Source organism: Schistocerca serialis, chromosome 9 (genome assembly GCF_023864345.2).
Source record: "Schistocerca serialis cubense isolate TAMUIC-IGC-003099 chromosome 9, iqSchSeri2.2, whole genome shotgun sequence".
In the NCBI taxonomy this organism is placed as follows: Eukaryota; Metazoa; Arthropoda; class Insecta; order Orthoptera; family Acrididae; genus Schistocerca; species Schistocerca serialis.
The window spans coordinates 343,199,834-343,214,927 of NC_064646.1; the positions used below are offsets into that span (position 1 = coordinate 343,199,834).

At 43.1% G+C, this 15,094-nt stretch overlaps 1 protein-coding gene across 4 annotated transcripts in view; it reads right to left on the minus strand.

Moving 5' to 3' along the window:
- The window catches only part of LOC126419922 (inhibitor of nuclear factor kappa-B kinase subunit alpha), a 176,749-nt gene that overhangs the window by 161,616 nt on the left and 39 nt on the right, over window positions 1-15,094 (minus strand). The window contains exon 1 of one of the 4 annotated variants that reach the window (XM_050087207.1): window positions 14,728-14,805. The exons of 1 other annotated variant lie outside the window; for it this stretch is intronic. Coding sequence is in view for 1 of the 3 variants with exons in the window: in XM_050087206.1 (XP_049943163.1) it covers window positions 14,123-14,127 (5 nt within the window). In the remaining 2 variants the exon portion in view is untranslated. Of the gene's footprint in view, window positions 1-14,122; window positions 14,143-14,715; window positions 14,806-15,094 lie in introns of those variants that run through there. 2 more of the 4 variants (XM_050087208.1, XM_050087206.1) reach the window with 2 other exon arrangements.

Below are 15,094 nucleotides of genomic sequence, written 5' to 3' on the forward strand. Positions count from 1 at the left end.
TTCCATATGAGCTCTTTATATTCATATAGCTGCTTCTCTTTTCTCTAAAGTTGCTTTAATTTTCCTGTAGACAGTACATATCCGTCCACTAGTAAAATACACAATGCTTCTATAGCCTTACATTTGTCCTCCAGCCACTCCTGCTTAGCCATTTTGCACTTCCTGTCAATCTCACTTTTTACATGTTTGTATTCCCTTTTGCTTGGTTCATTTGCTACTTTTTCATAGTTTCTCCTTTCGTCAATTACATTCAATATCTGCTGTGATAGCCAAGGATTTCTACTAGGCCACATCTTTTTACCTATTTGATTCTTTGCTGCCTTCACTATTTCATCTCTCATAGCTACCCATTCCTTTGCCCTGTTCTAGTCAATCATTCCCTAATGCTCCCTCTGAAACTCTCAACAACCCCTCATTCTTTCAACATATCCAGGCCCCATCTTCTTAATTTTCTACTTTCATTTTGAAATTCTTCAGTTTTAATCAAGAGTTTGTAAACAATAAATTGTAGGCAGATTCCGCATTGGTTGCTGGAAATGTCTTACAGTTTAAAATCTGGTTGCAAAATCTCAGTCTTACAATTATGCAGGGTGATTCAAAAAAACATTTACAAACTGATATGGCACATCAGGTATACAAGAAGCATCAGCAATCACACAAGAACCAGGGCTCGCAAACGCAATAAGAGTGTGCCATAGTCACATGACCGAGGCTTCACAGTGAGCATCCTCTCCACCAATGAAGCTGTGTTCTCGATCGAGGGTGTGATGAACGTTCACAACCTGTATATATGGGCGGATGTGAACCCACAAGCTAGACATATACATGCCTCACAATGCAAATTTACCCTTAAAGTATAGACAGGCATCGTCAGAGACTGTTTCATTGGGCCTTATTTGATGGTTGCACATATCTTATTTCCCGCAAAAGTTTCTGCCAGAAATGCTGAATTATGTTCCCACATGTATCTCATATTCCTCTGAGAGGTTCTGCTGGACACGCTGAATGATGTTGCCATGTTTGTTCATTGCCGTATTCAATTTCAGAATGAAAGAGCCCCACTCATTTCAGTAGACAAGTGAGGACAACCTTCACAGCCGCTGAATTGGTCACAGTGAACATGTCACTTGACCACCACAATCATCTGGTTGTCACCAATTGATTTTTTGCTGTGAGGGTATTTGAAGGGCCTTGTGTGTGAAATACCTGTTACATCACTGGAGGACCTACTTGGCAGGATGTCTTCAGGGTACACCATGTATCTTAGAGAGGGTGAGCCGTTCAACACAGCACTGATGTCAGGCATGTCTCAATGCATCTGGACAAAACTCAAAACTTTGAGCATCTCCTGTTGTTGTCATCAATTTGTAACATGTAACTAAATAATGCAATTCCATTTAGTAGCCCCAGATGGCCTTTATGATCCACGGTTCCTATGGTGATTTTTAATCCTTGTTGCACGTCCAATGTGCCATATCAGTTGATAAATATTCTTTTGAATCACCCTGTATAATCAATCTGAAACATTCTGGAGTCTCCAGATCTCTTCCACGTATCCAATCTTCTTTCATGATTCTTAAATAAAGTTTTAGCAATGATTAAATTATGCTCTGTGCAAAATTCTACAAGGTGACCTCCTCTTTCATCCCTTTGCCCCCAGTCCATGTTCACCTACTATTCTTCCTTGTCTTCCTTTTCCTACCATTGAATTCCAGTCCCCCATCACAATTAAATTTTTGTCTCCCTTAACTGTCTGAATAATTTTATCTCATCATACATTTCATCAATCTCTTCACGATAATTTTTGTCTCCCTTAACTGCCTGAATAATTTTATCTCATCATACATTTCATCAACCTCTTCACGATATGCAGAGCTTGTCCTACTGTGGTAGGGGTGGACTTCGTGGCTATCTTGGCTACGATAGTAATATTATGTGAAGGAAAGTTGCTACTCACCATATAGCAGAGATGCCGAGTCGCTGAGACTGAGTCACTTGAGACTGCAATCTTTTATTGGGCGCAAAACATCTCAGGTCATAAGCACCTAGTATAGAACCGTAGAATGCTGGGACCATGAGGGTAAAAAAAACCGTTTCGAGATGCAACGCAGAAAGGAAGAAAAAACAAACATAAAACGTCAAGACGTTACGGAGGAGTATCCAAAAGATGTTGACAAGACACCGGAGTCACCAGGTAAAATCAAATCTCTTTTGACATATTACTGCTTTTTAAAAAACTTAAAACAAGAGCCACAGCTCACAAGTCATCCACTAAAAGGTCCGGCAAAGCAGGCGGCAGCATAAGTGGCTAAAATAGGGGCAGAGGATCAGGAAATGTCTGACTGATAATGGCTGGCTACAGAAAGGTCAGCTGGGTGCAGGGTCGCCACTCAACAAGTGGTGGTGACTAAAGCGGCAGTGTCCTATTTGCCACCGAGCTGACATTACTTCCTCACAGCGAGACGGCCAGGAGGAAGTCGACAAGGCTGTTGGGAAAGGTTTGACTTCTCCGAGTTTGTTCCCATGAAGGGAGCACCAATTGTCATGCCAAAGTGATGTGATACACAAATAGAAAAATTTACGAATATCTTGTGAGGGAACAGAGTAAGAGGCAAGCTGACCCAAATGGACTGCCTTGGCTGCAGCATCAGCAGCGTCATTCCCAGGCGCACAAACATGGCCAGGAACGCACATGAATATCACTTGGGCTCCCCCATCTGGGAACAAGTGGAGGCAGTCCTGGATCCGTCAAACGATGGGGTGGACTGGATCTGGATCATCCATACTCTGAAGGGCACTGAGGGAGTCAGAGCAGATCACACAGTGAGTGACCTGGTGCCTCCGGATGTAGTGAACAGCCTGATAGAGGGCAAAAAGCTCTGCGGTAAAAATTGTGCACTGGTCAAGAAGCCTGTATTGAAACTTATCGTCCCTGACAACAGCCAACACTGTGGGCGGACTTGGAACCATCAGTGTACAAAAATATGCTATCAGCAAGTTGTGAGCGAAGTTCGAGAAATTTGCAGCGATAGGTCAGCTCGGGAGTTGAATCCTTCGTGAACGAGCTGAGGTCAAAATGAACACAAACCTGTGCCTGAAGCCAAGGTGGTGAAGGGCTCTCACCCATTTGGAAAGTGGCAGAAAGTGTGAACTGCAGCTGCTGAAGCAGGTGATGAAAGCGGATGCCGGGAGGCCGCAGAGAAGAAACGTACATCTTGTATTGGCGGTCAAGAATGTCATCTAGGTTGAGTGGCCTGGCATGGAAGAAAGCTGACACGCATACCTACTAAGTAGGATGTCACGCCGGTATGACAGTGGTAGTTCACTGGTTTCTGCGTATAGACTCTCAACTGGGCTAATACGGAAGGCACCAGTGACGAGACGGATCCCCAAATGGTGGACTGTATTTAGATGGCATAAGACAGACGGCTGTGCAGAGGAGTAGACAATGCATCCATAACCCCACTTGGAGCGGACAAGAGATCGATAGAGGCAAAGAAGGACAGTCCGGCCAGCTCCCCAAGAGGTACCACTCATTAGACGAAGGACACTGAGGGACCGGGTGCAGCGTGCAGCCAGGTAGGACACATGAGGAGACCAACTGAGTTACCTATTGATCGTAAGCCCTAGGAAATTTGTTGCGTCCATGAGTGGGAGAGCATTTTGGCCCAGTCGTAAGGACGGAGGAAGAAATGCCTTGTACTGCCAGAAGTTGACGCAAACTGATTTTGTAGCAGAAACCATTTGTGAGACTCCACGAATAGAACAGTCCAGACAATGTTGTTGACAGCGTTGCAGGAGACACGTCCACTGGGAGCTGCAATAAATAGCAAAGTCGTCAACAAAAAGAAAGTCGGAAACGCCAGCTGGAAGCCAGTCCATAATTGGGTTGATGACTATGACGAAGAGGGCAACACTCAGTACGAAGCCCTCATGCACCCTGCTCTGCTGTAAAAAAAGTGTGGGATGAGGAGGAACCCACACACACCCAGGAAACTTGGTCTGTTAAAAATTCCCGGATGAAAGTGGAAAGACAACCGCGAACGCCTCATGTGTGCATAGAATGCCTGTCCGCCAACAGGTATCATAGGCTTTCTCAAAATCAAAGAACACGTCCACTGTTTGACGCTTCTGCAGAAAATTATTCATGATGTACGTCGACAGGGCGAAGAGATGATCAACCACTGAGCGGCGCTTTCGAAATTCACACTGAGCATTGGTGAGAAGATGGTGTGACTCCAGCCACCACACTAATCGACTATTGATCATGCGTTCCATCACCTTACAAACGCTTATGGTAAGGGAAATTGGACGATAGCTGGAAGGAAGAGATTTATCTTTACCAGGCTTAGGTAGGGGAACAATAGTAGCATGGGAAACACACCGTCAGTCCAAATGAGGTTGTAGGTATCGAGGAGAAAGTGTTTTCCCGTAAGAAGAAAATTCTGCAGCGTGAGGACATAGATTGTATTGGGCCCAGGAGCAGAAGATGTGGATGAGGGGAGAGCACGCTCGAGCTCCCTCATAGTAAAAGGAGTATTGCAGCATTCTCGATTGAAAGAGAGAAAAGAGATTGCACGAGCCTCCTCCGCCTATTTCCAAGGAAGGAAGGTAGGATGGTAGTGGGTGGAACTTGAAACCTCCGCAAAGTACCGGCCCAAAGCGTTAGAAACATCTACAGGGTTGATGACGACGTTTCCTGCCACAGTCAGACCAGTCATCGGGGAGTAGGCAGTAGTCCCGGAAAGCCAGTGCAGGCCACCCCAAACAGGAAATGATGGAGTAAAACTGTAGAATGAGCTGGTGAGCATGCTTTCTTGCTTTCCTTGATAGTGCGATGGCACTGCGCACGTAGGTGCTTGTAGCAGATGCAGTTTGTTAATGTCAGATGACGGTGAAAGACACGAAGCACACGTCATCGAGCACTAATCGCATCGCCGCACTCCACAGTCCACCAAGTGACCGGGACCCGATGGGGAGAAGTTTTAGTATGAGCGATAGAGGATTCAGCAGCCGAGAGAATAACGTGCACGAGGTTCTCGACCTGATCACAGCTGGGAAACGGCCGGTCGTCAAAGACTGCCAAGGAAAAATAGAGACTCCAGTCAGCAAGAGAGAATTTCCAATGAACGGGCCGGTGTGGTGGGGTAGGACTGTACAGGCGAGTCACACAAGGGAAGTGGTCACTCGAGTAAGTATCGGAAGGAGCACACCACTCGAGACGTCGAGTGAGCTGGGCAGAGCAGATCGAGAGGTCTAAGTGGCAATAAGTGTGCGTGGAATCAGAGAGAAATGTGACTTCGCTGGTGTTAAGGCACACAAGATTAAGATGATTAAGAAGATCCGCCATAAGAGAACCTTTCAGGCAGGCAACAGGGAAGCCCCAAAGAGGATGATGGGCATTGGTGTCACCGAGGAGCAGAAAGGATGGAGGAAGCTGAGCAACAAGCTGCGTCAGGTCCGCCCTGGTGACAGCAGAATACGAAGGGATATTAATGGTGCAGAGGAAAAAGGTAAATTCGGAAAGGAAGACACAGGCAGCAACTGCTTGCAGGTGTGTGTGAAAGGGGATAGGACGATGACAAACATCATCTCATAGAAGCAGCATGACCCCACTATGAGCAGGAATCCCCACCATAAGGGGAAGGTCCATCCGTGGCGAAGTAAAATGGGAAAGAGCAAAATGGTCTTGAGGACGTAGCTTGGTTTCTTGGAGACAAGACTACGAGCGGACATTGTGACCGCAGGAGCAGCTGGAGGTCCGCCCTGTTAAGACTGAAGGCCACAGATATTCCATTGTAAAAGGACCATAAAAGTTAGGAACACTGGAGAATGAATAAGAAATACTCACCTCGATGGCCGCTTAGGGCGAGCCATCGAGGGGAGGACAGCCACTGGAATCCACAGGTGGAGGATCTTCGTCCATCAACTCAGCGGTATCAACGGAGCTTCCCCAGTGTCGGTCAATGAAAAGGACCGACAAATCAAAGAGGCCCGACGAGTTAGAGAGGGGAACGACTGTTTGCCTTTGGATGATGGTTTTGACTTTTGGCGATTTGCAGAAGAGCCAGACAGCTGCGAACTCAAGGTATGTAAGAAATCTTCCCGGGAATAATCCTTTTTGAATTGACAGTTCGCTGGCTTCGCCGGTGAGGGCGAAGAGCAGGTAGCAGAATCTACAGCCCAGGATGCGGGAGAAGGAGTGTCAGCTTTAAGGCAAGGTGACTTTGCCACCATTGAACTGAACTGTAAGTCACAAGTCTGCGTAGCCATGTTTTTTGTGGGACGGGGAGAGGCCAACACTGTGCTGTAGCTTCCAGGTGAAGGGACATTTGGTTCACGGCTTTCCAACAGTTTCCAGGCAACAGGAATAGGTACCTTTACCTTCACCCTTATCTCCTGAACAGCTCACTCTTCTTCAGAGTCGGGACACAAATGACAAGAAGCAGCATATTCTCCATTACAATTGACGCAGCAGGGGGTAGGAGGTGGTCAAGCACCCTCGTGTGCATCCCTGCTACAAGTGACACATTTGGCTGGTTTTTACATGACGTGCTGGTATGACTGAACTGGTGGCATTTATAACATCTAAATGGATTGGGAATGTAAGGGCGCACAGAGATGGCTTCAAAGCCTGCCTTTATCTTGGTAGGAAGCGTTAACCGATCGAAAGTCAAGAACAACGTGCGATTCGGCACCAGATCACGCAGCTTCCTTCTTCATAACCCTATGAATAGCAGTAACGTCCTGATCCGATTGATAGTTATTTCGTCCTCCGTCAAGCCATCCAAAAGCTTGGTGCAGATAACACCGTGGGGCGAGTTAAGTGCCCTGTGAGCCTCCACTTTTATAGCATATTGGGCCTTGAGTAGTTTCTGGGCCTGGAGAGCACAATCAATTTCCAAAAGCAGAGTTCCACTGCAGAGACGAGAGCATGACTTCACAGGACCGGTGATGCCATCCACACCTTTCTGTATCACAAAGGGGTTAACAGTAGCAAAAGTCTGGTTTTCGTCTAAACGTGAGACTACTAGATATTGAGGCGCAACAGGAAGAGACATTGAGGCAGGAGCCTCATTCCACTTTCTTTCATGTGAAACACTTGGAGAAAGAGAAGGAAAATCAGTCATTGGGAAGAAGTCCCCCATGGTTGCCAGCATCTCCGATGGCACGCTCCTTCCAGCCAAGGGTCCTCCAAAGGGGAGCCCCCCAATCTTAGGTGATTGTCGTCACCTTCGGTCACACCTCCCGAACGACAGACGGAGGAACCAATCAGCAGAGGAGGAAGGTAACAACTCATGCAATCACCCCTGCCCGGGCCTGGCCTGTACCGGAGGGTATGTGTGGGCCCTACATGCCAACCCGGGACTGGGAATTACCCATTACCCAGTCTCTTGCTATTCATCAAACACATGGGTGGTCATCAGGCACACACAGGGAGGAGAAGGAAAGATAAGAAGGAAAGGAAGAAAGAAAGAATGGCCTCAAATGCCGCACTGGAGGAAAAACAGAGCAGAACAAGGAAAGAAAGGAACATGGAAAGAGCGGGACAGGGAAAAAACTGAACAGGGAAAGAGCGAAACGAGGAAAGAGCGAAACGAGGAAAGAGCAGTACAGGGAAAGGGCAGTACAAGAAAAGAGCAGTGCAAGAAAAAGGCGGTACAGGGAAAGAACAGTACAAGAGACAATATTCCTACAAGCAAACCAACGCAAATGAGCTGCAAGAGCCCATGGAGGCATGAGATATCTCCCCAAGAGAGGGGAAAACGGACAGGAGAAGAGGAGACAAGCAACATAGGAAGAGAAGTGGTGCTGTGAGGGCTGGGGCCCCCTGGTCGTCAAGCACATGCTCACCAAAGATGGCTGAAAGCTTTAATTATGAAATTGCGAGAGTCTTTTTGTTGTGCCTATCTGCGACTCAGCACCTCCGCTATACAGGGTGTCTCACCTAACACTGCCACCTCAACTATCTCTGGAACAACAATAGATATTCAGAAACGGTTTTCACCAGCATGAACGTATAGCAGGGGCTTAAGAAACCAAATACTGTGCGAAATTTTAAAACCTAAACAAATACTATTTTCAACACAAACTTGTGTATTTTTAAATGGACACCCGCTATTGTTTCGTATGTAATCAAGAGCATGAAAAATCACAAAAATCATGGCATTGGTTGCATCGCAATACATCAGTTACATCCCTAGAAATGCCGAAGCGAAGTTGACGCTTGAAATAAATGAAGCGCACAGCTAGCACACGTCCTGAGACTTAAGCATGCACCTCATGCTGCCTGTGTAAGGGACTCACACAATGGGAAGGTATGCACAATCCACAAAAATAAACAAGTAACCGTCCAACGCAAAGTTACGTTTTTCAAACTGTAAATGTATGTTTATTCTAACAAAATTACAACTAGAACTACAATTAGAGATAACACACTTGAATACACTTTGCTAAACACATTTACTAGTGCTCTGTCACCCACAGAAACTGGATTACATCCAGCATAGAAAATACACCCACATCCAGACCAGTGAAACTGTATCACGTCAACATATGTTTGAAGTGCCCTCTGTTTGCATCAATACATGTTTGCATATGGGTAATGCATATGTGTTGCACAGATTGTAGAATTTCTACAGATATTGCCGCACATGCCGCAGTAATACGATGTTGCATATCCTTTACCGTCATTGGGGGTTCTTGATACACACGGTGTCTCACTGCACCCCAGAGAAAGAAGTCTAATGGTGTCAAGTCGGGGAACCGTGCTGGTCATTGCACAGTACCTCCCTGCCCCATCCATCCATTTGGAAATATCGCATCTAGAACATCTCTGGCAACTTCTGCATTGTTTGCGGGACATCCATCATGTTGTAACCACACTGATAGACAAGTTTCCAATCCTAGATCCTCTGTGAGGAGTGCTAGTGTGCGTTGAAGAAATGATGCGTATCACTTTTCATTCAATGTTCTACGGTAAAAATAGGGACCTACAATACATTTAGCAATCATACCGCATCAAACATTGACACTCCATTGTCGCTGATGAGCAACTTTGCGAATCCAGTGGGGATTTTGCACGGACCGGTAGTGCATGTTCCGTATATTCACAGTACCATGATTTCTAACTGAAGCCTCATCCGTAAACAACGTATTTCTTAGGAATACTGGATTACCTCTCAACTGCTGAAGCGCAAAATGACAGCATGCAATGCGGGTTTCAAAGTCATTCCCAAACAGTTCTTGGTGCAGTGAGATCTGGAAAGGATGAAACCAATGCCGATGCAAGATTCTGCTCACACTACTGTGGCTTATTCCTACACCTTGTGCAATTTCTCTTACACCCACCTTAGGATTGGGCACTACAGCAACCAAAGCAACAACTCCGTTTCCATTGCCAGTTGCTGGCGTTGTGCGTTGATGTTTTGTAGAAGCCCAGCATCCTGTTTCTGTGAGTATCTTGCAGATGTTGCCAATGGTTCGACGTGATGGACACCGCCGATCTGGGTAGCAATCAGCATACAGTGTCACAGCTGCAGTTGCATTTCTGTGACATTCCCCATAAATTAAAATAATATCTAGTTTTTCTTCATTACTGAAGTCCAGCAATCGACTAGATGATGGCAAATGTAACAAGCCACAAGGAAACAGGTTTTAATGTGGCAACGTATGTGAATTACGTTACAGTATGAGAGCAGTTTAGCAGGTAGAGCATGCCACGATGATATTTGGTACGTTTACGGCAGGATATAGGCGCCAGTGCAGGCAACCCCTGCTCTGAGCACAGTACTACACGCGGTGCTTTACGTCAGAAACTGTGACATCGTTACTACCCTTTACGAACCACATATTTCAGAATTTTAGGGGGTTAGAAACGTGAAACAAAGTGTGTTACCACTAATTGTACCTCTAGTTGTCATTTTGCAACAATAAACATTATGCACAGGACATCCATCACTTTTATACCAAATTATTTGACACATTGTAAGCGGTTGACTGGTTCAAGTAAGGTACAGCTCAAGAAGGGGATAAACTATCCCCCTTTAGGAATGCCATAAATGAAATATGTGTCAATGATGTGTTGTCATACAATGCCACACTACACATTAACACTCCACTGACATAGTACGTCAATCACATCAAGATTACCGGCAGTGTGAGGTGCACGCTTGAGTCTCAGGACGTGTGCTAGCTGTGTGCTTAATTTATTTCAAGTGTCAACTTCACTGCGCAATTTCTTGGGATATAATTGACGTATTGTGATGCAACCAATGCCACCATTTGTGATTTTTCTTGCTATTGAATGCATATGGGTTTCCTAAGCCCCTGCCTTACGTTCATGCTGGTGAAAACCGTTTTTGAATACCTATTGTTGTTCCAGATATATTTGAGGAGGCAAAGTTAAGTGAGACACCCTGTATAGTGAGTGGCAACTTTCCTTCTCATAATATTGTTACATTCCACCCTGGATTTTCCACTGTTTGATTTTTGGCTACGATAATGCATTACTATACTGTTCATAGCTTACCCACATTCCTATTTTCTTATTCATTATTAAACCTACTCCTGCATTACCCTGTCACATTTTGTATTTACAACTGAGTATTTCATCTGATTAGAAGTCCTGTTCCTCCTGCCGCCGAACTTCACTGGTTCCCACTCACAATATCTAACTTCAAACTATCCATTTCACTCTTTAAATTATCTAACCCACCTAGCCAATTAAGGGATCTAACATTCCTTGCACCGACATGTAGAATGCTGGTTTTGTTTCTCCTTATGATGACACCTTCCTGAGCAGACTCAGCCTAGAGGATGCCGCCACCATTTAACCATACAATAGAGCTGCATGCCTGCAGAAAATTTATGGGTGTACTTTCCCTTGCTTTCAGGTGTTCTACAAGGCCTGATTTGTCTATCGTGCAGACTGTTGCCCCTCCAATTAGTGGAAAGGCTGCTGCAACCCACCAGTTTGTCTGGCCTGTCAACAGATATCTCTCTATGGTGGATGCACTGATGGCACAGCTATCTGTACCACTGAGTCACATGAGCCACCTGACCAATGGTAATGTCCATGGCTCATACAGTACAGCTGTTCCTAATGACTGATATGGAATACTTCATTTTTGTCTATTATTAATGTTGTTTCTTGGTTTTTTCAAAGAAAATTACTTCACATCTTTCTAATTTTGGTCATACCCATTTAGGTACCCGTTCTGATCACTGTTGTCACAGTTGGATTGCACTGCTCCTTCACTATCAACCGGCAATTTTAGGGATACAAGGACCGATCCAAATTATGTCCAATTTTCTGCTTGAGATAGATTTTGACATACCATGTATTAAATGGCAGGTACATTAGCGTGCTATTGACCAATGTGTGTGCCTTAAGAAAAATATTGATAAAGGAATTAAAAGTTCAGGGAAAATAAATAAAAAATCAGTTTATTCAGATTCTGTGTAGTCTGTTTAACGGTGCAGGTGATTAAAACCTAATATTTTCTATTGTCTTGGCTTGAGGTTCATTTTTAATTACAGAAAAATTATAATTTTCTAATTACATAAAAAGCAGATCTACCATGTTACCAATTTTGTTGGAACTGTCAACAAAGTTAGAGAGACTTGCAAGCAGTAGAAATGTGGCGAATATCTGATGTGAAGTATTGCTACTTCTAGGTCTTTCTAAGTTTCAGTAGTCTTCTCACAAGTATCTCATCCTGAATTGATGGTATGAGCTCTCTCTTACTGTCATGCTACGGAAAGGCTGATGTCTAGACATTCTACGTCTACACGAGGTGTTGAAACACACAGTACAACTTTCTATGAGGTACTTTTGAAGCACATTAGTCTTCATTTGTCGATCAGCCAGATCGACGTAGTTCAGATCTGGGGTGCTGCATGTCTCGACCCTTATTTGAAATAATTCCATCGGAATTTAATACTTGTTATTTGCACATGGAAAGGTTCAAAGGGATTAAATTTATTTTTTACTCATTAAGTTTATGTTGACTGACCTTTTCGTACCTGAAACCTGTATAATGTTATGGTTCAGTAAAATCTTACATAAAATGGCCAGCTAGAGAACGGTTATAAAAGTACACCACCCAAAAACAATTTTCATAACAATCTTCTTCACAAACACTTTTGAACAAGATCATGGGTTTGACTACTCAATAGCCACCTTCAGAGTCTCTCAATCTGCTGCACTGCAACAAATTACAAACATCTAAAAGAAACAACAGTGCTATTTTTACATGTTTATAATTTGTTGCAATGCAGCAGAATAAGATGTTCTGAAGATCGCTATTGCATAGCTAGAACTGGTAATCTCCATGGCTGAGAATTCTTAGAGGAATGTGACAGAAATAAAAGAAAATTAAATTACACATGCACTTCCAATTAGTTACAGCATCTTCTCTTTATATTAGTACTGAACATTACCATCAACTGTTGAAACATGTTTCGTGACTAGTATATAGGATCCCACCAATTAAATATTTAAAGATTTATTGTATTTGATAATGTTGTATGCTACTACTGCTTGGTAGATCCTCGGGGGTAGGTTCAGCCACCCACTTACAAAGGTTTTATTCCTTTTCCTCTGAGAAAAGGGAGAGCTGTGACTTGTGTATCTAATGAGAATAGTTGAATAACTACACACCGAGATTTAGGGAGGAGGAGGAGGAGGCTAAAATGATGAAGACAACACAAAACACCCAATTCCTGGGCAGAGAAAATCCCCCAACTCAGTCAGGAATCGAACCTGGGACCCTGTGATCCAGAGGTAGCAATGCTAGTCGCTAGACCACAAGCTGCAAACTGTTGCATCGTGTTGCTAATGGCAAGGCATCTGAAAAGTTGATGATAAATAAGCTCTATGAAGACTTAATTTAAAAACTGATTTGTGAATTATGGTTTATTAGATCCATAACATACATAATTTAAATTATGTGATTTACAATGACACATCAAAATTGTGGTAAGAACTTCGCCATAAACATAAATAACTTATGCATCCTAATACTAATAATTGTTTCATTTTTTATGAATTCTACCAATTAGTATCATTTCTCCCAAATAATCTTCTGTAGCCTTACTTTAAGAATATCTGGCTACATTGGTAAATTTGTTAGACTGTGGAGTCTGTGCATGTGTGAACGAAATCGATTTTTTTGTTTGGAGGTAAACTTTGTTTTGTTTCATCCAATACATAGGACAACTCGGAATACATTTCTTACGAGTTTAAATTGAGAAGCGTCTACCAACATATTCGACTACCATATCAAAAATGTTTTTGGGCTTCCCCAGTCTCAAACAATTTTACTTCCAAACACGAGGATACAGATGGTTGCATTCTGCTGGAGGGTCGACAGAAGCGTCCGATCCCACGCGTCGGCTTTGACCCGTGACGTAAGGGTGTTGTGTGTGACGTCATGACGGCGAGGAGTTTGGTTTGAGTGTGGCTGTCTCCAGTTCTGTTTTATCTTATTTTATTTACTTTTCTGATCTGTTCGTTCTATCCCGTGAGAGATTTTTTTTAAATTTAAAAACACTTATTACTTATTTTAATTATCTGTTTCCTCCAATTTCTGTTTTAGTTTATTATATTTTTCTTTCTGATCTGTTCGTTCTATCCCGTGAGATTTTTTTTTTTATAAAGACAAAAAACACTAATCAGCTACTGAAGCATCTTTATCTTCTATGGGTTGCAGGGGTTACGACCCCTGGGGAGGTGGGTGGGTATTCATGCATGACTGTCTTCGCTTACACGTTGTAGCTACGCAAGGCGTCTAAATTTGTTTATATTTAGTTTGTCCCCCACCCAAAACTCCCCATTTCCCGCGCTTGTCCCGTTAGTGTCATTAGGCTTCTTGTGGAAAGTGTGTGTGTTTGTTTTTGTTTCCGCCATATTTGTGACGTCATGGGTCAAAGCAGACGGGCGGGATCGGACGCTTCCGTATTTCCCTGCTGGAATGCACAATACCAATTTACTTTGAAAAGCACCAAATGGGAAATGGTGTAGCTTTTCTTTTTTTGAAATGTTAAATGACTGTCACACCCCCTATTGTATGCCACATCGTTAGCGTTAATATTTTGGAAAGGATACATTGCTACTCACCACATAAGTTGCAGACAGGCCCGTCTGCAGCTCAATATCTGAGTAGCACTTTATCCCTGAAATAATATTACACCCTAGATTTTACGTGGTTATATGATGTTGATCAGCAATTCTTCGTATGGGATATTTTTTCCTCTATGGGCGTTTAATAAATTACGCTAAGTAAATCACATAGTTAACGTGTCTACCATTTTATTTCTTAATATACATAAAGTACACAATAATTCAGACTGGTGAAGTAAGCTGAAGTATCTCACTGATTGCGCGTAACTGACAACCATAACACATTTTCCTCTTTCGTTTGCCACTTGTAGTAATTATTTCGTCGAGTTACGATTAATGAAAACATTTTATTTCGGAATACAATCCTCCAACAGACAGACAGCAATGCTTGCCAAGTATAGTTACTAGACTGCTTTGGAACTAAGTCAAAAATATTAAGCCAGCGGTGGAGGATTTTGGTACTTCATTGCAAAGCATTCGATTACGGCGAAAACAAGACTTAATTAATCTACTGCTGAGAACGCAAGCAAATAAAATAAGTTATTCGCATGACATTTAACATACCAAAATATCTACACAATAACACTTACTAGTAACAATACCTTAAACAATAACCTCCCTCCCACTACTGTCACCTGTGGCTCAGGAAGCGCATTCTTCCTCATTCATCTAAGATCTTACTGAAAAGACATTTTGGTGGTACTAAACTTCTTTCAGTATTAAGTAAACAAACAGTCAAAATTAAAAGTTGGACATTAGATATAAACTGCATCTTAAACGCTGCATTAATATAATATTTAAAAATATTAATGTTTTCTAACACTGCATGGTCCAAATGTTTTATCATCCGAATATCATCAGTTACGAGGCAAAATTTGTAACAGAACTAATGAATTAAGTTAGACCAAAGTCTTCAGACGACTGGTAAGGTAACTATTACGTATTAATATACACAAATACACTAAAGGT